The 27,684-nt window shown below is 32.4% G+C and overlaps 1 protein-coding gene across 1 annotated transcript; it reads left to right on the forward strand.

Annotated features, from left to right (window-relative positions):
- The first annotated feature begins 17,223 nt into the window (after positions 1–17,223).
- Positions 17,224–21,628, forward strand: LOC149556604 (laccase-12-like). Its single transcript, XM_089830998.1, has 6 exons — positions 17,224–17,506; positions 18,302–18,453; positions 18,939–19,183; positions 19,370–19,498; positions 19,932–20,873; positions 21,088–21,628. The coding sequence occupies exons 1-6, from the start codon at positions 17,396–17,398 to the stop codon at positions 21,216–21,218; spliced, it is 1,710 nt and encodes a 569-aa protein (XP_089687124.1). The 5' UTR covers positions 17,224–17,395; the 3' UTR covers positions 21,219–21,628.
- The last annotated feature ends 6,056 nt before the right edge of the window (positions 21,629–27,684 follow it).

Genomic DNA, 27,684 nt, shown 5'->3' on the forward strand with positions numbered 1-27,684 from the left:
AAGATGCAAAATTTGAGACAAAGAGACATGATTGTGAAAGAGAATACTAAGGAATTTTATAGATTGGACATTAGATCTAGACATGTGGATGATGATGTCGAGAAAATTGCAAGATAAATAAATGGATTGAGATATGGAATTCAAGATTAAATAAGTTTTTTGAAATTGAAAAGTGTGGAAGAAGCATATCAATATGCCTTGAAAGCTAAGGAATTCTTGACAAAGAAGCATGAACAAAAACATAGAGGTAGAAGTGGTAGATTCTAGAGAGGTAGAGGTAGATTTTATGGTGAAGGTGGTAGATATGATAGTTTTGTGCAGGATAAAGGTAAATCTAAATGGAAGAATGATGACAAAGACAGGATCGAGTGGAAAAGTGGTAGTTCATACTAAGGAGGTATTGGTTCTTATCAAGGAAGAGGTAATTCTTATTCCAGAGGTGGTTTTTGAGGTAGTTTGTTTTAGATGTGGTAAAGAAGGGCATAGATCTTTTGAATGTAGATCCTCTGAAAGTGGGAAAGGTAACTAAAATTTTTTGAATTGAAGAGACATTGAGGGTTCACCAAGTAGACCTGAGGCTAGAGAAAATCTGATGGTGAGAAGAACCTTATGTAATAAGGGAAGTGATAAGGAACCTGTCCTTAGAAGACGTCTTTTCAAGACTAGATGTAAGATGGTTGGAAGATGCTACAAGGTGATCATTGATAGTGGAAGTTCTACAAATTTGGCATTAGAAGAGCTAGTTACAAAGTTGTAGTTACAGAGGCTAAAGCATCATAAACCCTATCATGTTTCATGAACCAAAGATGAGCATAAGATATTGGTGAGTGAGCAATGCATTGTGAAGTTCAAGATTGGACATTACTTTGATGAAGTGTTGTGTGGTATTATGCCTATGGATTTTTGTTATATTTTTTTGGGTAGACCTTGGCAATATGATAGATATGTTGTACATGATGGAAGATTGAATCAATATACTCTTTGGGTGAATGGGAAGAAGAAAATATTGCTGCCTTTGATTGAAAGTTTAGATGAGGTTAAGTGTACTAAATGTGAGAATTTGCATGGTTAATGGGAAACAATTTGAAAAAGAAGTAAAGAAGAATCAAGTTTTTTTTGACACAGTTCCTAGAGGATCGAGTATTGGTGGTAATGACCGAGTGAAAATAGAAACTGGTAATATTGACCGAGTACTAGAAGAAATTACAAAATTGTTGAATGAGTATAAAGAGATTGTTGCTAAGGGTATTACTGATGGTTTACCTCCAATGAGAAGTATAAGTCAATGTATGGATTTTATTCTTGGAGCTAGTTTTATTAACAAAGCACCATATAGATTGACACTTGTAGAGAATGAAGAACTTAACAGACAAGTGTGTGAATTTTTGTAGAAGGGATTAATCAGAGAAAGTTTGATTCCATGTGTTGTATCTATTGTATTGATACCTAAGAATAATGGAGAATGGACGATGTGTATTGATTCCAGAGCTATTAACAAGATCACTGTGAAATATAGGTTTCCTATGCTAAGGATGGATGACATAATGGATTCTTTGAATGGAGCAAATTATTTTACCAAGATTGATTTGAAGAGTGGCTATCATTACATTAGAATTAGAGAAGGTGATGAATGGAAGACTACTTTTAAGACAAAATATGGTTTGTATGAATGGTTGGTTATGCCTTTTGGTTTGACTAATGCACCTAGTACTTTCATGAGATTGATAAATGATGTCCTTAAAATATTTTTGGGTAAGTTTATGATTTTTTTTTTGGATGACATTTTGATATTCAATAAGACTAAGGAAGAACATCTTGAGCATGTTAGACAAGTATTGCAAAGATTCAAAGAGGAGAAGTTGATGATTAATTTGAAAAAGTGTTCTTTTATGCAAGAGGAGATTTTGTATTTGGGATTTGTGATTTTAGCTAATGGTTTGAGAATGGATCTTGAGAAGGTTAAAGCAATTTTTGAATGACCTACACCTGAGAATATGGGTGAGGTAAGATCATTTCATGGTTTGGCTAGTTTTTACAAGAAGTTTATAAATAAATTTAGTGTTGTTTGTAATGTTATGACTAAGAAAATGAGAGGATATAAAAAGGAATTCAAGTGGACACATGGAGCCGATAAGAGTTTTGAGACATTAAAACAAAAGGTTGTTGAGTTACCTATGTTGGCTTTGCCTGCTTTCAATAAAGTATTTCAAGTTGAATGTGATGCAAGTGGTACTACAATAGGAGTTGTATTAAGTCAAGAAGGTAAACCTATTTCTTTCTTTAGTGAGAAGCTAAATGATGCTAAAAGGAATTATTATGTGTATGATCAAGAGTTTTATGCTATTGTTCAATCCTTGAAGAAGTGGAGACATTATTTGATTCCTAAGGAGTTTGTGTTATATACTGATCATAAAGGTTTACAATACTTGGGTAGTCAACATAAATTGAATCAGAGACATATGAAGTGGGTTGAGTATTTGGAGAGTTTTCCATTTGTTATTAAGCATAAGAGTGAAATTACTAATAGATTTGTTGATGCATTGAGTAGAAGACATTCTTTGTTGACTGAGATGAAGGTTGAAGTTCTTGGTTTTGATGACATGAAAGAGTTGTATGATACTGAGCTTGATTTTTCTCAGGCATGGAGAGAGTGCAAAGCACCAAATTTGACAGATCACATCAGTAAGTATGATGAATATTTCATTCAAGAAGGTATGTTGTTCAAAGATATTCAGTTGTGTAGTCCTATAAGTTCTATGAGATTGAATTTGAATAAAGAAAAGCATAATGGTGGATTGGCTGGACATTTTGAAATTGATAGGACATTAAGTTTGCTGAAGGAGAAGTATTATTGGCCACAAATGTATAAGGATGTTCAAAAGTTTGTGAAGAGTTGTCGAGTTTGTCAAGTTGCAAAAGGAGTAAGTCAAAATACTGGATTGTATACACCAATTTTTATTCTTGAGAAACCTTGGAGTGACATCAGTATGGATTTTGTTCTTGGATTGCCTAAAACAACAAAGGGGTGCGATTCTATATTTGTTGTTATGGATAGATTTCCTAAAATGGCTCATTCTATACCATGTAAGAAGACACCATAAGTTGAGCATGTTGCTGAACTTTTCTTGAAAGAGATTGTGAGATTGCATGGATTACAAAGAAGTATTATTTATGAAAGAGATAGTAAGTTTATTGGTTATTTTTGGAGAACTTTGTGGAAGAAGATGGTTACTGATTTGAAATTTAGTTCTACATTCCATCCATAGAATGATGGATAGACAGAGGTTGTGAATAGAAGCTTGGATAATTTTTTGAGATGCTTAGTTGGAGATGAAACACATAATTGGGAGATGGTATTGGCACAAGATGAGTTTGCATATAATAATTATGCGAATAGGAGTACAAGGAAGAATCCTTTTGAGATTCTTACTCGAATGTAGCCTAGAGGAGCATCAGATTTGAGGGATGTTGCTAGTGAAGAGAACATAATAGTTGTAGGAGAATTTTTTTCTAATTTTATGTAGTCTTTACATAAGGAAGTGAAGCTAAAGTTGGAACAAAGTAATCAAAAGTACAAGGAGAGTGATGATAACTCTAGAAGACATCATGTTTTTGAAGTTGGTGATAAGGTGATAGTTCATTTGAAGAAAGGAAGATTTCTAGTTTGAATATATAGTAAGCTGAAGATGAGGAAGTTTGGACCTTGTAAGATCTTGAAGAAGTTTGACAATGGAAATGCTTATGAAGTTGAGTTACCTGATGACATGGATATATCTTCTATATTCAATGTTGTTCATTTGTATAAGTACCAAGAGTTAGATGATGAAGTTGTTGTACTTGATGATTATCCTAAGAAGAAAATTGAAGAGGTTAAATAGATATCAAATTAGAGAGTTGGTAAAAGCACAAGAGGAAAAGAATACTATGAATATTTGGTGAAGTGGAAGAATAGACCAGTTGAAGATGCTACATGGATTTCTCAATCTAAGTTGGATTTTGCTCAAGTTGTGACATCTCAATGATTCAAGAGAATCATTTCTTTCTACCCTAGTTATCTGATGCACAAGCATCTTCAGTTGATGTGTTATCCTACTCATTTGTGTTCATTCTACTAGTTGTTGTTGAGTTGCAATCATTGTTGAGTTGCATCAATTATCAAGTGTCAATAATTTTGTAGTATCTTTCAAATTGAAGTTATCCCATGTAATGTTAACACTTGGATTAATGTGTTATCCCATCTCACTCTGTAGTATGTGATGAGTTCTATAGTGTGTGTCAGGTTCCATAGTGTGTGCTGAGCTATTCTTCATCTGTTGAGTGATCCTTCATGTGCCGAGTGACCCTTCAAGGGTTGAGTAAACTTGCTAGTGTTAACATTTTGGATGAGTTTCTTGTAGGATTAATTTTGACCATGACTTTTATGATAAGATCTTTTTTTGGGATGTATACAAACCATCTTTGGGTTGTCCTTTCTATTTTGTAATGTTCTAGAATGCTCTATAAGCCATTTTGGTAAGCATGTATAGGGTGTTTGGGCTTAGAGCTAGGCAAGATTTTGGGAGTAGATTTTTGGTAGATATTTTTGGGAAAAACTTAGAGGATTTAGAGAGTTTGTTACATATGTGTCTGGAAATGTGAAATTGAAGCTAGATCTTGGATCTAGAATTTATTTGTATCTAGTCATAACCCAAAAGGCCTTACAGTTGGGCATGTATGTTGATCATGTGATGAATCAATAAAGAATATTTTTCTCTTTCTCTATGTGATGATGTTCTCTTTGTGTGTTTGCTTCCGTTGTGTTAACTCTACAAGGTTGGTTTGGATTACTGAGTGTGCCTTTGGCCTAGTTCTTCTTTCCCTCCGTGCATCAAGTAGACAATGATTCTCATTCTACAACTTAATCTTAAGTTGTCCCTTTCCAACAATCTAACATGGTTAATTATCTCACAAATAAACTAGGTTAGAATCCCCTAAGACATAATCAAGAAAATAACCTCTATGTGGAATAACATGAAATAAAGCCCCTAAATATAAAACCCATGAATCATCAACATTTTATAAGGGAAGAAGAAAACCATCCTCATTGAATTTGTTACTCACCACATTTCCTCCTTATTTTCTTCGTGTTTGTCCACTTCATTTTTCTTCTGAGACTAGTAATCTTTCCTCTTATGCCCTAGTTTCCCATAGTACCAACAATCTCTTGGTCCTCTAGATTGAGACCTCTTTCCCTTTGACTTTCCTCTTGATTTCCCATGTTTTCAAAAATTGTTTTCTCTTACATTTATTCTGCATCTACTTTGTGTGTTCAAGAAACTTCCTGATGTAGATGTACCTTATATTTTTCTATGATTTTTCTCACTTAGAATGACATCAATTACATAGAATCAAGAGTTCCCTAATTTCTTCATCAAAATTGATATTTATTGAAGCTAACTAACTTGTTACTATATCAAACTCATTCAAATGATTAGCAATAGATCCACCATCTACATTATTCATGTCAAATAATTACTTCATGAGATATATCTTCTTTGAAGTGGAAGGCTTTTCATACAACTCTGCTAGGGTTTGCATCAATTCTTCCATCATCTTCTCTTGCATAATGTTAAATGTCATTGATTGTGCTAGGCATAAATGAATACTTTCAAGTGCATTTTTGTATAGAATATCCAAGTCCTCATCTATCATACTTTTCTCTTTCTTGGTATTTCATTGCAACAACTACCATAAATCCTTCTGATAAAGATAGTCCTTCATTTTCATTTTCCATAACTAAATCTTTTTCCCATTAAAATTCTCAACCTTCATCTTGTTAGAGTGGGGTTGCACCAAAAGAGTGATCTATCAAGCCTGGTACAACCACTCAACTTATAGTAAAGAGGAGGTAGTTAAGCCCTTATCATGAATCTCAAGGGGAGTGCTAAACAAATTTCTAACAATATTCCCCTCAGTATTACCCGAGGGTCTGAGGATTTGAACTTGTGACCAAACTCTAATAACACTTGTTAGAGTGGGGTTGTCATTGCACCCAAAGACCAATCTATCAATGTCCGATAAAACCACTCAACTTATAATACATAGGAGGTGATTAAGCCCTTGTCACAAATCTTGAGGGAAGCACTAAAAAAATTTCTAACACATATTACCTTCATCTATCATTTCTCCCACTCAACCATTTGACTTCCACTAAATTGTGAGACCTTCCTACAAAGGATAACAAAAAAAACCTCGCTTTAATACCACTTGTTAAGATTTTAGAGACATAAATAACAGTTACATGCAAATATAACCAATAGCATAAATAAATAATACACATAGAAGAGAACACAAGACACAAAGATTTAAAGTGGTTCACCTAATCCCTAGGATACATTCACCAACAACAAGTCCCATATTATTATTATCTAGTGATTTAAATGTGATTACAATCTACAATCCCTTACAACTCAATACCACTACAAGAAGCTACTAAATCATCATATATTGTGAAATCCCTACCCTAAGCCATTTTATATAAGATTTTTTCTACTTACAAAATCAGAGCTTTAATAATTACAACATGTTGGCCCCTAGATTAGTAACCCCCCAAAAATAGCCACAAACCCCAGTGAGGATATATGGTTAGTATATACAACACTTTCCCCATCAATCATCACAAGCTAACACTCTGCTTAGAGTTTCTTATAATATTGATCATTTATGAACATTGATATTACTAAGAATTACTACATAATTTAATAATAATTTTTATAATAACTATTAAATATTAGTAAATAATAATACTATATACAATAAATATATTAAACAATTAATATTGAATATTAAGTATTAAATATATATGATCTCTATAATATATCCTATATAATATAATATATAATAATATCCTATATACTATATAATTACATATTTACTAACACCCACCCTATATAAAAAAAACTTATATTCAATTGTATGTAAGCAAAATAAATTATTTGGGTGACAAATGATCAGGTACCTAATATATCAACTATCAAATATATTAAATACCTAATTAATTGGGTACTCAATATATCAGGTATTTGATTACTTTAGTAATTATCAAGCCTAGTTGATCATTTCAAAAAATGTTATTTTCCCTATTTAATTACCTTCTAGACTTCGAGGAGGTGTCTAATGACTTTTAATTTGATCAAATTTGATGAAATGAAAAGGGTTTCTTGAGGATGTTCTCAACTTTGTGTTAACTTGGTGGTTAGCACCTCCTTCGAGGTTTGGGATATGGCTTAACCGCCTCTCGTGGATTTGGGTAAGTTTGGTGTTTGTAACATTCGTTAATAGCTCAAGCTTTTGGCACAACGACAAACATATCAACAATCGATATTAGAGCCTTGGGTCACGAGATTGAAGCTCAGGAGCTCTCCTTCATTTCATCAGACTAGAACCCTCGGTGCTGAGTGGGAGATTGTTGACTTAGTGGTCAACACCACCTTTGGGGTTTGTGACATGGTTTAACCACCTCTTATGGATCTAGGTAAGTCTAGTGTTTGTGATGTTTTTTGATAGCTTAAGCTTTTGGAGCAATGGAAAACATACCAACACTTTGCAATGATATAATTATTGTCAAAATATGAGTTGGATAAGTAATTATGACTTATTTCTAAATGAAGATACCTATAAGGCATTTATTTAAATACTAATTGAAAATAAATCTATAACTTTCAAACTATAAAACATTTTTGAAATTTAAAAGATCTGCTACATTCTATCATTCACCTACTACAATAAAAAATATTTAAATTTTTGTGGTAATGATTTGAATTAGTTAAGGTGGTCAAACACAAGCATTTTATATTCTAAAAACTTTGGGGTGGAAAATTCATAAGTCATTTTTTTTTACCAACAAAATTACCAAAAAATATGTGTCCCATATGGGCATGAGTCTACTTCTTATATCTACAATCTTGTAAAAAATTATAATTATTTTATGGTGATAAAGGTGGTGAGACTTCTTATTTTTACCCTAAAATTTTCATACTATTGTGTTAAAATCCAATTTTTTGACTGATTAGATTATTTGTTTTCTAGATAAGGCCTAGTAGTTTAGAAACTACATTCAATTTCCCATATATTCTGTTCTTACAAATTTTTAATGTAAACTTCATAACTAGTGCAAAATTGGATGTCATGTTGAGATAACCCCTATTTGTTGATTTTACAATGCCACTTAAGGACATAGTTTGGTATACTAGTATGATATTACACATACTTACATTTAGAAGATGCTAAAAGAGAAGAATGCCTGATGTGATTATTGATGGTGGGAGTACTAACAATTTAGACTCAAAGGAGATGGTCATGAAGTTAAAACTTAAGAGAGAGAAACACCTTCATCCATATTGGATTGATTGGGTATAGGATGACCACAAGGTCATGGACAGTAAATTTTTTTTGGTGAAGTTCAAGATTGGATGCTACCATGATGAAGTACTCTATGATATCAAATTGATGAATGCATGCAATATGTTGTTGGGAAGGCCATGACAGTATGAGAGACATGTTGAAAACCATGGTCATGTAAATACATATTCTTTAATGAAGGATGAAGTTTGTCACAAGCTCAAGCCCTTAATGAAGGAAGAACAAAAGGTATGTGGTAGTGCTAGGGTATGTTTTGTTGGAAGAAAATATACAAGTGGTATGAAACATCAACTCTTGTGTTATTCTTTAATTCCTAGAGTGGATAAAAAGGGTAGTAGATAAGTTTTAGTAGAGGTTTCAAGTCTGTTAAATGAGTTTGGAGATATTATATCTGATAATGTCCCTAAGGAGTTTCCATTAGTAAGGAAAATCAATAATAAAAATGATTTAGTTCCTAGAGCCATTTTTCCTAACAAGGCTGCTCGTAAGGTGAGTCCTACTAAGATTGGGAAGTTGAATAGATAAGTTCAGGAACTTTTGAGGAAAGGTCTAATTTGAGAGAGCTTGAGTCCATGAGTGGTAACCACATTAGTAACACCAAAGAAGGATGGAGAGCGAAGGATGGATATAGACTCTAGGTCTATAAACAAGATAACAATCAAATATAAGTTTCCCCTCCAAGATGGTTGATCTTATGAACTTCTTGAGTGGAGCTCAGTACTTCACAAAGCTAGATATCAATAGTAGTTATCACTAGATATGGATTAGAGAGGGAGATGAATGGAAGACTACATTAAAGCCCATGTAAGGTCTATATGAGTGGTTAGTCATGCACTTTGGACTACCCAATGCACTGAGCACCTTTATGCGACTTAAAAATGATGTATTAAAGTCAATTTTTGGAAAACAATTTATTATTTATTTAGATGATATTTTGATCTTAACTAAGGCTCTAGGAAAACATTTGTTGCATACTGATAGAGCCTTTGAGAAGATAAGGGAATAATTTTTTTTATTAATTTGAAGAAGTGTAGCTTTGTGAAAATGGAATTACTCTATTTAGAGTTCTTTGTGTCCCCTGATGATCTCAAAATGGATAAAGAGAAGGTGAAAGTCATCCTAGAATGGCCAAACCTAAGGTGTGCCATTGATGTGAGGTATTTTTGTGGTTTGGGTATTTTCTATAGAAAGTTCATTAGAAATTTGAGTAGTATTTGTGCACTCCCAACTGAAACAATGAAGGAGGATATAAAAGAGTTAAAATGGAATGTAGGAGCTGCAAAGTGTTTTTAGTTATTGAGGAAGAAGGTGATAGAGAAACTTATGTTAGCACTCCCTAATTTTAATTGTGTTCTAGGTGGATTGTAATACTAATGGTAGGGCCATTTAAGATGTATTAAGCCAAGAAGGTAAGCTTCTTTCATATATTAGTGAGAAATATACAAAGAAGTATTCTATTTAGGATTAATAGTTATGTGCAATAGTTCAGTCCTCAAAGAAATGGAGGCATTATTTGTTTCGAAAAAGAATTTTTGTTTAATACTAATGATCGAGAATTAGAATACTTATCTAGCCAAGGTAAATTGAGTTAGAGGAACTCAAAATAGGTAGAGTTCTTTCATAGCTATACATTTTTATTAAAACATAGAAGTGGAAGATCTAATAGGGTTGTAGATGCATTAAGTAGGAGACAAATTTTATTGAAGGAGATGTAGGTTGAGGTGGTTGGGTTTAATAAAATCAAGAATCTATACCCTAAGGGTCCTCACTTTGTAGAGGCTTAGAAGGATTGCAAGGAGAATTTTACTCTAAATAGGACAAGGTGGTTGGACTACATGATCCAAGATGGTATGTATTCAATGGGAATCACTTGTGCATTCCAAGAAGTTTCATGAGAGAATTTGATAAAAGAATAGCATAGTGGGGGGAATGACATGACACTTTGGTCAAGATAAGACTATTTCCATTATCAATAAACATTATTTTTGACCTTAGTTGTCATTAAATGTGAAGAATTTTGTGCAAAGTTATCAAGTGTGTCAGAGAGATAAAGGAGCTAGTCAGAATATTGGACTCTTATCATCCATTGCATCTTCCATCAAGGCCCTAAGAAAACACAAGTCTAGATTTTGTTCTTGGGTTGCCAAGGACACAAAGGGGTAATGATTCAATATTTGTGGTGGTTGAATTTTTTTTGAAGATTTCACATTTCATTCCTTTCCACAAGACCCATGATGTGATTCACATTGCAAATTTTGTTCTTAGAGAGGTGGTAATATTACATGGTCTTCCAAAGAGTTTATTTCAAACTGAGATACAAAGTTTGTTAGGTATTTTTAGAGAACCTTGTAGACAAAGTTGAAGACCAAGTTGAAGTTTAGCTCTACACATCAACCACAAATTGATGGGAAATTTGAAGTGGTGAATATAAGTTTGGGTAATTTGTTGAGGTGTTTAGTAGGTGATAAACCCAAGGGATGAGATTCTATTCTAACATAGGTAGAATTTTCTTGCAATAATTTTTTGAATAGGAATACTTGCATGTCACCATTCCAAATTGTGCATGGGATTAGTCCAAGGACTACACCATAGTTGAGGAAAATGGAGTAAGGCTCAATAAGACTAGCACTGAGGCAGAGGATTTTGCTGAACATATCAATAACCTGCATGAAAAAGTACATGAGCATATTAATAGGATGAACATGCAGTATAAGGCTAGGGAAGATCAAAAGAGGATTCATAAGGATTTCCAAATTGGGGATAAGGTTATGGAGTAATTGAGAAAAGAGTGATTTCTAGTGTGCACCTACAACAAGATGAAGATAAATAAATTTGGTCCCTACAAGTTTTTGAAGAAACATGATTTAGGGAATGTATGTGAGGTGGAGTTTCTAGATTGAATCCATATGTCCCATATTTTTATATTGTGGACTTAATAAAATACCATGAAGATGGTGTAGACAAGGAACCCATAGTTGATCCATGTCTAATCCCTACCTCTCAAAGGGAGGAGATTGAAGAAATCCTAGACAACTATGTGGGAAGGAGTACTAGAAATAAGCAATATGAGGAGTACCTAGTGAAATTGAAGGGATGACCACTAGAAGAATCAACCTAGTTATCCATAGTGGAGGTTGACCATTTGGGTTTTCCTTAATGAACTACAAAGTGACAAGGCCACTTTTCAAGTTACTCTGGGTCTCTAGTGATGCATGAACATCTAGTGGTGTAAGGGAAATCATGTATCACCTAATATGCTTAGAGATAGTTTCAAGTTAATGTGTTTGTATTTTTGGGAGCCCATTTGGGCCAAATAGAGATTCCAACTCTCAAATTTTCATTATTACTTTCTTGGGTTAGTATTTTGTGCATCTCAGGATATGTGTAAATATATAAAATAGATTTTTTTTTATAGAGACATAATTATGAAGAGTTGGAGGGTGTAAGTTGTAGGTAAGCTTATAATTCAAAACTCAAGTACTATAGAAAATGAATCAAGTCAAAAGTTTTCACGATTTGAAAGTTATTGCAGTTTTAAGCTACTTAAAGACCTCTTAGAAATGCTTTGAAACCTAATTTGAGGCACTAAATGACCTTGTAGGGCCCAAAAATTGGGGGTCATCCATTGGCAGTGCATAGGACTAGAGTGATCAGAGAGCTTTCCATAAATATAAATAGTTTGTCAATCAAACTCCTAGATCAAAAATTATGCCTCTCAAAAGTTGGACTACCTTTTTTGGAACCTTCTATTTTTACACAGAATTCTAATGTAGCTTCTAGAAGATTTGTTTTGGCATTGGCCACCAAATGTTAAAATGTAAATTATATTCCTAACCCTAAACCTAAAATAGACTACTTAAGGCCCATTCCTAAGGTTCCATGGTAGTTCTAATGGAGTTTGGGAGAAGGTACTGTGAGAAGGATTTTCCTCCATAATTTGATAGTATTGTAGCCCATAAGGCATGTAGATGGGTCTATTTTGTTGTGATGCATGTAATAGTTTCTTATTTCAGATAATAAATTTTTCATTTCCTATTGTATTCATTTTGTCTTGAATTGTGCCCTCATCAATAATGTTGTCATTAATGACAACTCATATCAACTTACCTAAACCAAATCATCAAAAGTACCTACAAACCTACATCACTCAGACAAGTAAAAACATGTGTGTGTATATGTACACATATACACTTATATACACATAGACATATACATATACATACATACATATACATATACATCTATATACATATACATATATATACATATACATATATATACATATACATATATATACATACATGTATGTATGTATCTATATATATAATTATATATATATGTATGTGTGTATATATACATATATATGTATGTATATGTATATGTATATACATACATATATGTATATGTCTAAATGTGTATATAAGTGTATATGTATACATATCTAGATATACATGGTATATACATATACATATACATATAGATACATATATATACATATATGTGTGTGTATGTATATCTATATACATACATATATGTATATATACACATACATATATATAATAATATATATAGATACATACATACATACATATATATGTGTATGTATGTATGTATATGTATATATGTGTATGTATATATATCTATGTATATATACATATGTATGTATGTATATATGCATATGCATATAGATGTATATGTATACATGTATGTATGTATATATGTATACATATATATATACATACAGACACACATATATATGTGTATGTATGTATATGTATATATGTGTATGTATGTATATGTATATATATGTGTATATGTATGTATATATATGTATACATATACACTTATATACACATATAGACATATATGCATATATGTATGTATATACATACATACATACATACATATATATTCTATATGAGTGATTACGACTTACCTCTCCTCATTTGGAAAACATTTCAAATAGAATATACATAAAAGATATGATGGGTTAGCATGGTTAGACAAAATAAATAATCAAATAGATGCATTAATCAAAGAAACTAGTCATTATCAACATACACACTGAATGATTAAGATGTTCCAAAATTTTAAAAAAGGGTATCATCTAGCTGATATTCATTTCATCAATAGTAGTGAAAAAAAAAGGACTCATCCATATCCAAACACAATAGATAGTATCACCTAGATATATTTTATAAGAAGATCATCATACAAATATGGGTTATCATGTATCACAATAGATGTTTTAGGCTAAGTAATATTCATGGTCCTAATCATAAAATATATTATTAAGCACAAGCTTACAATATCTCCTCCACTAGGTTGAGGTATCTTACAAGCATACATAGATGATCATCAACTAGTTTACATGACATAACATTAGACCCAAACACTTAGACAAAAAAGTACCTTCAAGATAACCCTAGTGCTCTAATTACATCCCTTAGTACTACAAATTACATGTTAGGATTAAAGGGGCATTACATGTAATGACCAATTTTCTATGGTTAAATAATTTCCTCTGACCTCTACCGTCATGAATCTTAGTTCCATGTGACTCTTTTATGACTATTCAACATTATGGGGATGCGATGAAGACTTTGGAGATGTTACTATTGTAATAGCCAACATTGTAAATTATATTTTTTTCCCACATTATTGGTGTCCTTCTTGTAGTGTAGTGGAAGAGTTGGAAAGTGTCACTTTGCCCATAATAGCACACATTCCAACAATTAGTAAGCCAAGCATAGGAAAAACTCTTTAGCTTAGCTTTAATTATCACACTCTTGACAAGAGCATTACTGAAATAATAACTAGAAGAAAATTATTATTAGCTAGGCTCCATCCCTATTGATTTTGTCCATGGTGATGATTTAATAAGTCTAATGATCCTTTATACTTGTATTTAAATAATACTTAATCAACCCAACTATTAAGATAAATTTTTAATATAACTTTAACTATCTCACACTTTTGACAAAAAAAAAAAAAAAAAAATTACAGTTATTATTATATAGTAATCATCCCTATTGATATTATCCCTAATTATGAAGTAAATTCCAAGAATTAGTCAACTCAATCATAGGGGAAAAAAGTCTTTAATGTTTTATAAAAAATGAAACAAACAATAACTAGATGCACGTTCTTATTACCCAGGGTCATCCCTCTCTATGTCATCCCTAGTGAGGAGAAATATTTCCATAACCAAATCAACTACTTTTTCCATACGTTTTTGTACTCTTAAAAGATATTAATTGCTACTTTTTCCCTCTTATTTTATATGTAAATTTAATATTTTTTTCAAATTCAACTTTATTGCTTGGTCTTAAGCCAATATGATGTTGTGTGATTCCACTATTTTCAAAAAGTGGTTAGAATGTTTAAACTAGGTATTTTGAAAGTTGGTAACCTACAAATTTTCCATTTAAATATACATATAACAACTTCGACCAAACATTAAAATTGACTCTTAGGTAATTTGTTAAACTGCTAAATTCAAAGTTTGAATATTAGAATATGTGGTTACTGCCACGTATAATTAGACTTCTAGTGTATTACGTGATCTTGCCATCACATACTCCTAACAAACAAATATGAGATCTTATTTGGGAGGAATCTCAACGAGAGAGCCCCCATCACACAATTGACCTTAAAAACCAAGAATAATATAATTGACCTTACAAACCAAGAATAATTCTTGACCACGTGAATATCAGTTAAATTACTTCTTCTTCCGTAAGGCTTAAGCACTAATATTGTCTTGGGGTCTCTGTGGAATAATTCAAAACAGATGTGGAATATTTGATAGTCTATATTATTTTCTTTTTAGAAAGTATTTAATATTAGGTGAATATAATATTGCACATTTACAAATTAAATTAGAATATTATTTAAGATTTTTCAAATTTATTATTAATAATTACTAACTGATTATCATTTTGTATCAATATGTAATTTATATAATTATATTATGTACTATACAATTATATTAATTTAAAATCTATTAAAAATAAACTATAATTGTAAATAAGATTATGTTTGATATTTTTCAATGTGAATTCATAAACTCGTTTAATAAGTTTTTTAATATAAATTGCATATGGATCATTTTTTTTATTGAATACTATATATATATATGCATACATACAATTTTCAATTAATTTTTTATCGCTTAGAGATGAATTTATTTATTAGTGTAAGAGTTTAAAATTATAGCTTTTATTACAAATAATTAATTATATTATACTATGTACAGTAATGTATTTTAAAATAGAGGATCATTTTGGGCCCACCCTTAAATATCACAAACTAAAAGAAAATTAAGTTTGGAAAAAATAAATCAACTTTGACTATTTAACAGTTTTAGTCTTAGAATGAAGCTCAGTGTGTGATGTTTAAGTCGTCACATAATCTTGTGGTGTAGTGGTGATTGGTTGCACTTTAAGGCTCAAATCCCTACCTAGCCTAAACAAGTGTTAATTTTGTATAGGAGATTGGTGGCAGGGATGACATTGGCATTCACACTAGTGGTTGTGTAGGAGGAATTTGGAGACAAAGTTGATGGTTAGGCAATGATTGTGTTCCAAAGGGGCTTAAGGACTAAGTGTGCAAGAGACTCGCAAGGTTGGAGCACTTATGAATTTTTTGCTAGAGAATGTAGGTTATGCACATTGCTCGTGGATCTAGATTCTCTTGGGTAGGTGTTGGTCGTTGACTATGTCTTGGACCTACGTAAGTCTTTCGTGCCTAATTTTTTTGTATGTCATCCATTTATCTCTTTTACTCCGATAGACTTGAAGTCCTTACTTTGCTTCCATCATCGTGAACCTGATATGTTAAGTTTGGAAATGAAATCCCTTAGTTTGTAGCTTCACTACATCACAACTCTCATATATATATATATATATATATATATATATATATATATATATATATATATTGAAAAATATAAAATTTACTTTAAAAAAATTTATTAAACAATGATTATTTCTTTAAAGATAAATAAAAGACATTGAAAAGATCAAACCAAGACTGATTCCAGTGAAAGGTGAAATAGATTTTTATTGCAAACTCTAGATAACAACTATTATATTCAACATGATAACTAATCTTTTCAATCATCATTTTCCTCTACGAACATGGTAATATGTTGGCGACGTTACTTATGGTGGTTGTTGGAAAAACCAGCTGACATAATGTTCTAGAACTTCCATGCTTGCTAGGAAAGCTCAGTAAAAATGAGAAAGTTGGAGACAACAAGATAAACTAAGCATAATAATAATTCAAGTTGCCTGCCGTTGCGGTTAAACCGGAGTGCTTGCGTAAACTCATATACTTAATAATTCAAATTGATTATTTTTTAAATATTTTTTTTCAATTTGCTCTTTTTTCTGTTAAACAAGCCTGAGAAAATTCGGTTGCACAAGGAAGAATATGATGAGGAGAAGGATTGAGAAAGAAAAATTAATAACATAACGATAACGATGTTTTACTGACCGAGGGACATACTAAATTGTTTTGGTTGATGTTAGGTGGAGTTGGTTTTTAGTCAAAAGCTCTGGTTTGGGCATTATCCACATTAACAAAGGAGTTGAATGAAATAATGAAAGCTATGGGGAGAATGAGCTGCATACGGAAGCCCAATTTGATTATAATATGTGCTGTTGACTTGATAATGAGCGGATGATAAGGTGGTTGTTCTGTTAATAAAGCTCATTGCTGTCACTTACGCTACTCTAATGCTGGTCACCTGCTTTCGTCCATGCCCACCAACTCCATTTTCTATTTACACTTGAAGTTGTTGGGATCAGCATTTTATCTATCACATATAAATATGGCTATCAATTGCTCTTCATACCACTCTTATTCGAATCTTCTAAGTTCTTCCTTGCTAATCTAAGATTGCTGGGGAAACCTTAAGAAAACTTCTTGTGGGTGACTTGTTTCAAGCGAAGAGATTAGTTCCTATTGAATTGTTCAGAGCTTCTCTGCAATGGCGGATTTCAGGTTCAGTTTTCAAGGGAAGCTTCTAGGGCTGGCTCTCTGTATCTCTTGTTTGTTTGCCATGGCCTTGGCAGGCAAAATCCACAAACACAATTTTGTGGTAAGTTTTTTTTTGTGTTCCTAGGTTGATAGATAGATGTTATGAGAATAAAGTCTATAGGAAGTCATTAAATTCATATTGAGAAAGTAAGATATAACTACATATATATATTATAGAGATTAGATTTGAACTTTTTAAAATTAGATATTAGATTTGATTTTTAGATATATATATATTCATTTTGATTAGATAAAGTAGGAGAGAATCAAAGCTCTTAAAAAAGTAGACACAAAGTGAGAAAAGAAGTAGGAGACCATCAAAATTGAAATACAAGATCCTTTTTGAAATAACACTTTTGACCATAGCGACCAACCATGAGAAACAAGGATCTCAACCTCACAAAACATGACTTTTTAAAACAAAGAATTTAGGAAAAGGATCTCTAAACCATCGTACTTAAACAACCATTGTACTAGAGCTAAAGCCCTGCCTTTAAACATTTCATATTAATGAAGAGATTATAGACACAAAAAAGAAGAAGAAGAAGAAAAAAAGTGTTAAATAGTTAAACTTAGACTTATTTTTCTAAGCATAATTGTATCTTTAAGATGTAATGTCTAAGGGTGACTGATATAAAGCAACCAAAGGAACAAACTACGGACGTCAAATCTTGGAAAGGCTTCAATGATATTTTTGACAACGATACCTATGAAGTTTAATTGAATTTGATTCGAGAATGCCTTTGAGAATATTAAATCTTATTTATTTTAACCTCCCTGATGTTTTTGACATAATATATATTTATTTGAATTGGAAGAAGAGTTCTCCAGTGGTAATAGGTTTATATGATTACAGATTCAATCGAAGACAGTCACAAGGCTATGTCAAACGCACAATATAATAACAGTGAACGAGCAATTGCCCGGGCCAACACTCTACGTCAGCAATGGAGACACTCTGATTATAAAAGTATTTAACGAGGCTCGATACAATGCTACCATTCACTGGTATGTACCTCTATCCACTACTCGTCTAAAGATTAGATTTCGGACGTGGCTATCTTCCTTACAAATTAGTTGACCAATTTTCAAAAAATCAAAAAATCATGGATTTTTCTGAAAATTTCAGTATTTGATCTTCATGTTCTGCATAGTTTGTAGTCGAAAACAACAAAAAATTCGCAGATTAGCCTGTCCCTTAGATTTCTCTAGTATATGTTTGTTTGATTTGAGCTTTTAGTTTTTTCTCTATATTCTTCCTTTTCATTACTTGTTTTTTCCTTTTTATTTCTACTTTAATTTGATAACAAATTATAGAATATAGTTTCATATATGGACAATAATAATAATAAAAAGTTACAATTAAGAATTCATGTGAATCTCTCAAACAATATCAATCTCTCGGTATTCTTTCATTCTGATGATAGATCATTAAATATGATTCAAAATATCGATGATAAAAAATTTCCTCTTTGTTAAATGCATATTTACAGGCATGGAATACGTCAGCTCAGAACAGCGTGGGCTGATGGTCCCGAGTACGTAACACAATGCCCAATTCTACCAGGGAAAAGTTACACATACAAATTCACCATTATTGACCAAGAAGGCACTTTGTGGTGGCACGCACACAGTTCATGGCTCAGAGCCACTGTTTACGGTGCTTTGATTATCTCCCCCAAAATTGGCACTACTTATCCTTTCCCCAAGCCTGCCCAAGAGATTCCCATTTTGCTCGGTATGAAAAGTTTCAGTCTTGTAACTTTCTATGATTCCAAAAAGTATATATAATTGAATTCAAAAACTAGTTATACATCTAAATTTCTTGAATAAATTCTTCTATCTATTACATTTTATGATATTCTTATGAATCTAGTATATGTATAACCAGTTTTCATAAGATGTATGAATGTGTTGAAAACAGGGGAATGGTGGAATGCGAATCCCATGGATGTGGTGAACCAGGCAACACTAACAGGAGCCACCCCCAACACTTCGGACGCTTTCACTATAAATGGCCAACCAGGAGACCTCTATCCATGCTCAACTGCAGGTAAAAAATGCTGTGTAGTCTTAATTGTAAGAAAATTGTGTGATTAATCATGTTCGAGTTGGAATAGTACTGAGATGGATAACTTGGTAGAAAAGTCTAATGTTTCGCTTCTGATATAGATATAATGAGTGTTAACTGTAGCATTTATTCATGTGATGAGGGAGAGGATCAGTGAACAAGTTCAGTGGTTGTGATAGGAGTTGTGAATTTGATATCTACACTAGTTGATTTAATATTCAATTTGTTTGATAAGATTGTACCAATAGTTTTCTACACTCTATGATATTGTTTGCTGAGATTACTAAGTAGATTGTGTTTCAGTTTTTTGCATCAACATTTCGAATCAACACTCTGTAATCCATCATCAGAATAAAAGAACTAAAATCCCGAACAACTGAATTGTTTCTGATGTCTTTGATGGGCATGGATGCAGAGACAGTGAGCTTTCCTGTGAAGAGAGGCGAAACAAACATGATTCGGGTGATCAACGCTGCACTCAATACGGACCTCTTCGTATCACTCGCACATCACAAAATGACGGTCGTAGCAGTGGATGCCCTGTACACAAAGCCCCACATAACAAAATACATCATGTTGGGACCAGGCCAAACAACAGATGTACTGGTAAACTTCAACAAAGCTTCAGGCAGATTTTACATGGCCGCCCGAGCATATGCAAGCGCTCAAGGAGCCCCATTTGACAACACAACAACAACTGCAATCTTCGAGTACAGCAAAGGAAGCTCCTCCTCCCCTGTTTTGCCCAAACTCCCCTTCTACAATGACACCAAAGCCGTCACAAGGCTCGAAAAAAGTCTTAGAAGCCTCGCTTCTCAAGAACACCCAATTAAAGTCCCCCTCAATGTTGATGAAAATGTCTTCTACACAGTCGGATTGGGACTCATTCCTTGCCCAAACAATTCATGCGGAGGTCCCAATGGAACAAGATTTGCAGCGAGTATGAACAACCACTCATTTGTTCTTCCATCCACTACATCAATTCTCCAAGCTCATCATTTTGGAATCAAGGGAGTTTTCACCAATGGATTCCCTGATACTCCTCCTGTTCCGTTTGATTACACTGGACAGAACATAAGCAGGAGTCTCTGGGCCCCCGTGAAAACCACCAAAGTGAAAGTGCTCAGATACAACTCTGTAGTTCAGGTGATTCTTCAGGGGACTAATATCTTCACCGCCGAGAGCCATCCGATTCATTTGCATGGGAATGATTTTTACATTGTGGGAACGGGATTCGGCAACTATAATCCCAAGAAAGATCCTAAAAAATTCAATCTTGTGGATCCTGTCATGCGCAATACCGTCAATGTTCCTGTCAATGGATGGGCTGCTATCAGATTTGTAGCTGACAATCCTGGTAAGATATATCTTTTTCTTTCATCTAAATTTGTGGCATGATCTTTGTATTTGCAAATTCTGATTATAATTCGATTCAATTTTTTAAAATCATACCCACAATGAAATCTAAAGTCGGAATACATTGTTATGAAAATCTTGATCATTCTTAATATAAAAGTACGATCTTGAATTATATTTTCTCTCTGACTCAGATTTGTGCATAAAATTTGCAGGGACCTGGTTGATGCATTGTCATTTGGACGTGCACATTGGATGGGGTTTGGCGATGGTGTTTGTAGTGCAGGATGGAGCGGATTATTTCTCCACTTTGGAAGCGCCTCCTTTAGATCTTCCAAAATGCTGATACCAAGTTCCAGTTTCTTTTTAGAGATTTTGTGACCAACCTCCATTCTTTGCAATCATTGTTCAAATTGTATTAAAGTTTGTGGTGGCCTAAAATTATGTTCCAAATTGATTCTTCTCCTGGTAGAGATTTGTGGAGCAGCCATTGTAGTTTCTTCAGTTTCAGAGGCTCTATTCACCTTTTTCCACGTTATTAGTTGAATTTTTTAGATGCAAGGTGTACTTACTAGTTTTTTAGAGATAAATAGTCAAAATTGTCTTACTTTTTCTAAGCTTAATTTTCTCTTAATGAATGATGTTTAAGGGTGGTCATCTTTAAGAGATGTAATGCTTCCTAATGCTATTCATATTTAACGGATTGTAATTTTCTTTCTTTAACTAATAAAATCATTGAATAAATTTATCTCCAAATTTTGTTTATTTACTTTTCACATTCCAACTTATGATTTTTATTATATAATAACATAATTGTCTTTATGTCTTTCTCTTAAAAAGTCTCACAAACCATGTTTAAAAAATCTTGTATTTTGTTATTTGAATATATCTTTGAAAGTGTATTACAAGATGTATTTGTTATTTTCCTTAATCATATTAAGACTTTATCTTTATTTATATATATATTTTAAACAACTTATAAATATTAATATTTTTTTCTTTTATAATAAAATGAATATTTCTTTGCCAATAGTGGCATGTTCTCATGGTTAAGTGTTTGAGTTGTTATCCTTTCCATCAAGGTTCAAATCTCACAGGGATGAGGTCCTCTGTTTGTGGTCTCACTGGTTCATAGCTCCACGTCAAAGCGTTTACCCCTTTAAATTTTTTTTAAAAAATGAATATTTCTTTATGTTTTTTGTTAAAAAATATTGAAAAATTATATTTTAAATACTACCACTTTATCATTTGAAGAAGTCTTTAAAATTATAGAAATGTATTTGGTTTTTCCATGAATCATCACATTAGGACTTTATCTTCATATGTATTTTTTAAGTACACTTTGTAAACATCATTAATAAAAACATTAATACAAAAAATACATTTTTTTTAATGAATATTAATATATTGTTCAAACTTTCAAAATTATTAAATCATGTTCAATAGTCTATTATTAAAAGTAACAATACTTTATAGATAAAATAATAATAATACAAAATGAAAGTCTAAAATAGTTTCAATCTTGCATTTTTCTATATTTATATGATTGTGTGTAACGACAATCCCAGACATGACTTGAAATTGCACTTTTTTTTAAAATAATGACCAAGGACATTTAATTTCAACAATAAATAACATCACGTTCTATTCTATTTCCATTGTTCATTTACCAAACACGTGTCATAGGTTATCTACAACTCTATAATTAATAAATCATAAGATTAATGAAGTGCAAACAAATAACAATACTAGGACCATACCATAACTGATTGTTTGATCATGAAGACTCTGAGCTTTAATCTTCCCTAGTTCTCCTTAGAGGTGTAATTAAATTCCTTTGTGATGAACACCATCCCTATCCACCCCTCCATATGGATTTTGTGGCCTAGGTTGAGGGAGTGGATGATTAGACCATTCTACAGTGCAAAGAGTAACCTTTTGAAGACTGAGTATGCTAGGAGTTCTAATCAATGGTAGTCTTAGGTAATGAATTAGTGACACTTAAGCAAGGTGTGTCTAAGAATCGAGTTGATTTATTATCCATTAGAGATTCTCCTTCCTCTAGTCCATTTGTTAACTAAGAAACCATGGATGTCCATCACATACTTGTGGTTGGCCTTGAGACCAATTCTCCTTGTGGATTTTTTTTGACTATCTATGTGTTATAACTAGAAGTCAAATGACATCATATGTTCCTTGACTAATGTTAATCTCAAGTGTGGATAATCTTATCTCTAAATTGGTAATAGGGGTTGCATCGATTATTACTTCATATGGAAAAGGGTAGCCTAGGTAATGGTGTAATTAGCCCCTACCTATGACCTAATAGGACCCTTACACCATCTATAGTAGTAAATGTCATTTGTTGTAGTATGATCAATATTAATAACTAGAAGGAGTATTCTATTTTAGAATAAGTATGTATCTACTTGACCATATCCTTATAGTAAATATATCAAGTTGGTATTAAATGATATATGGGTATTGTAATCATTCTAACCCAAGTTGTTTGGTTCCCACCAAACAAGGGGGCTTATATATTCAATTGTAGTCAAGAAAATGAGGAAATCGGCTTACTACAAAACTAATGGCATGTTATAGTGATTTAGAATAACTAAGAGGGGGTGGGGTGGGAGGGCATGAATCAGTTATCCTTGGGTCTAGATACCTAAGTTTATATAGCATATCATCAAAAAATAAACTTTTCATGCAATTACTTAACTCTTTGTTTCTATGAGTGTCAACTGCCAGTAAATAAACTATTGTAAAAAATTAGCATGCATAACAATAAACTATTGAAAATAACAATTTGACACTAGGATTTAATGTGGAAACCCAATTTGGAAAAAACTGCCAAGTAACATGATACCATTTTCTCACTCTTCTGAAGTGAGCTCCTTTAAGAGCCAACCTTGTTAAAGGTTATACAACATACTATTAAATGTGACCCTATTAAATGATTTAATCACCCTATTAGGAGTGGCCTTGTTAGAGGACTTTGGATCATTCCATTAGAATGTCACCTTGATTAAAGGATTTACAAAGTGAAAGTTAGGTCAACCTTGATAAAAGGATTTTGATTTATACAATGGTTAGAATATAATAGTAGGTTTGATTTGTAAAGTACAACTCACTTTGTGAATTCGGATCTCCATTCACTCATTTGTTGGTTCATTAATTGGCATCTAATCACATCACCATCACTGATCTTCTTGGCATCTCTTCAAGCAATCACTCTTCACTAAACTTTTCACTCTTCACCTCTTTTGTTTTTCTCTTCATAACTTCTCCTTAAGATTGCCAATAAAAAATGAACAAACCTTAGAAAACATCTCTTATGCCTCCTTAAATAGGTAATCTCAATCTTTTACCACTTAAACATCACCATTTATCTTAGTATTAGGTAAGCCTTCCATCTTTTTATTCTCCTTCTTCTCAAATCCTTGTCAGTAATCACTTAGAAAAATATTCTCATTCATTAAATGTGCCATATCATCAATCCATATCTTCCATGCACTTTTACTAATTGAAAATTCCAACTATGTCAGCCTCAAAATCAAATCTTTCTCAAAATGTAGCTTTTGTTGTCACTTTGAAATCACTATGTTCTTCTACTTGGTCATCACTGTGTAGCTTGGCAAACACTATACCATATCGGTTGGCATCAGTAAGATCTCTCAGCCATTACCATTCTTAGTCACTACTAATACTTCTTCATACATTTACTTGGTAATAACTAACACTCATCTTGGACTATTTATGTTTGGCTTTTACTCAAGTTCCTTAATCTTCTACTTTGAGCTCCTTCATTGACTTACCAATGTTGATACTTGTTCAAGCTTATCCTTTTGAATTCTTCCAACTCAAAGGTTCATCCAACTATCTTCTTCACTTCATGTATTTATTGAACAACACATTATCTTGTCAAGAACTAACTTATCAATTGCCCATTTTATTTCCATGATACTAGAATTCTCATCACTTATCAACACCACTAGCTTACCTTGCTATCTCCTCTTTTCAAATCATCTTCATCAATCAATAGATATGACACTCTACACTATTAGTAAATTTCATTCTAGTAGGTTTGACATTCTATCTTAACAACAACATAACAATTTCTCTAATTGCAGTTTACAACAATCTCCCTCTTTAGCATTAATGAATCACCCCACACACTTCACTAGTTACCATGCAATACAATATCTTTAATACTTGTACTAAAAAATCCCTCTATGTTTGTGTTCTCTCTTTCTTAGTTTCATTTTAATTCTTAGTCATTCTATCTTAGGATGATCCTTCTATCAGTTCAGTACAACATCTCACTAGTTCAACAACATATGTTTCCCTCTTGATAACATGCTCTCCCTCTTTTTGATAAGAATGGTAACTTGATCATACTAATCTCTCCATCTTTGAAAATAATGAAAAAAAAATCAACTTGCATATGAATGGTTACTATAGACATTTCGTATCAAAATTAACTCCTTGTAGCTTCATCTACTCATAGTTCAATGTCTTGCTTTTCATAGCTTTAGGCAACTCCTAAAGTGTGACCTTTTGCACCAATCTATAATATATTATGCTCATAAAAATTGATCCAATGCAATATATCTTCTTAGTTTTCTTAAGATATGGGAATGACCACTAACTTATCTCTTAGATACTCAAAAATATCCTTAGGTAGTGTCTTTGTGAATATGTTAGCTAATTGTTATTTTGTGTTCACATATTCCAATCTCATTTTGTTATCTTGTACCATCTCTCTCAAGTAATGATACTTGATCTCAATATTATTAGTCTTTGTATGCATCACAAGGTTCTTTGATATGTTTATAGAACTTGTGTTATCATAGTATATCAAAATAGGTTTAGTGATCTCTTCCTCTATTCCTTTCAATAATTTCTTGATCCATACAATATTTGAACAATTCAAGTTGCAACAACATATTCAACCTCTGCTATAGATTGTGAAATACAGTTTGGCTTCTTGCTTATCCATGAAATCAATCTTCTTCCTAAAACTAAAGCTCCTCCACTGGTAATCTTTCTATCAACAACATTTCTCATCTAATCAACATCTATGTAAACCTTCAATTCAAATTTGTTACTTCTCTTATACCATAGTCGATAATCTTCCATTCCTTTTAGGTATCTCAATATCTATTTTATTGGCATCATATGATTTTCTCTAGGATTAGTAGAGAAACTAGACACAATACCAAAAAATAATGCAATGCCAAGTATGTTATGTACAACATATTGTAGTTTTCTAATCATTGACCTGTATAATGTTTGACTCGCATTAGTAGAATCATCATTCTTTGACAAATTGTGTTAGCAACATATGCAGTCAAAGTTCTCACTCCTTCTAACCTTGAAACTCCAAAAAAAGTTTCACCATAGTCAACTCCTTCTTGTGCATACCCATTACAAAATAATCTTGCCTTGTTCCTTGTGACTCCACCTATCTCATTCAACTTGTTTATGAAAAACCCACTTAGTTCCAATCAAATTATTGCCCTTTGGTCTAGGAACTAATGTCCTAGTCTTGTTCTTCTCAATTTTCTCAAATTCTTCATTCATTGCCTTGATCCAATCTTTATTCTCCAAATAATCTTCAACTAAGTTAGCCTCAAACTCACATAATAAGAATGTATCAATTTTCAATCTTCTTCATGTCACGACTCCTAAATCATTATTTCCAATGATTTGATCTGGTGCATGATGTCTTCTCACATACTTTCCCAATATAGGTTTAGGTCTAGGTTTTTCTTTCTCTTGTTCACTAGATTCAACATGCTCAACTTCTTCAATTGTTTCTTGCTATAACTTGACTTCCACTATCTAATGATCGATAATCTCTTTCCATGACTTGACTCCTATAGCCTGATGCTTAGGTAAGGTGCTAGGTTCACCTTCATAGATATAGACAAACTTTGTATAGTCTTCATATTCTTTCTTGCATTCCTCTTCATTCTTTTTTACAAATTCATCAACTCTAACATTTTCACTTTACACATTCTTGTTAGTATTAGAATTCAAACACTTGTAAGCTTTGACCTTAGTGGAATAACCTAGAAATATACCTTCATCACATTTTGCATCAAGTTTAGCTTTGCTCACATCTTTTAATATGTAACACTTTCTTCCAAAAACTTTAAAATATCTCACATTTGGTGCATATCCATACCAAAGTTCAAAAGGTGTTTTGTTTGTTCCTTTCTTGACTTGAACTTGATTTAGAGTGTAGACTGCAATGCTCACAAATTTTCTCTAGTACTTTTGTGAAAAATTCTTCTCCATCATTAGTATTCTTGGAAAAACCATAATTGATCTATTCCTTCTTTCAGTTATATCATTCTATGGTGAAGTCCTTGGTGTACTCATTTGCCTCTTAGTACCTTCTTCATTGAAAAAAATGCTGAGCTTATCTTAGATGAATTCACCACCTCTATCCAATCTCAAGAATTTTAGTCACTTTCTTGTTTCTTTCTCAACTATAGCCAAGTACCACATAAACATATGAATTGCATCAAAAATTTCTTTAAGAAACATTATAGTCATCATTATAGAAAAGTCATCAACAAAAAAAATGAAATATTTATCACCATAATAGCTTTGCACTTCAATAGGATCACACAAGTCAGTATGAACCAACTCCAAAATATCATCAAAAGAATAGGTCTTTCTCTAACTCTTTTCATCTTACTTATGCTTACCAAATTATCAAAGTTCACAAGATTTAGCCTTTTATGCCATAACTAGACATCTTCACATTGTGCAAATATACAAGTATCTTCAAATAGAGC

The sequence above is a fragment of the Cupressus sempervirens genome, chromosome 5, assembly GCF_028749045.1.
Source record: "Cupressus sempervirens isolate cs-2001-9-10 chromosome 5, ASM2874904v1, whole genome shotgun sequence".
Taxonomy (NCBI): domain Eukaryota; kingdom Viridiplantae; phylum Streptophyta; class Pinopsida; order Cupressales; family Cupressaceae; genus Cupressus; species Cupressus sempervirens.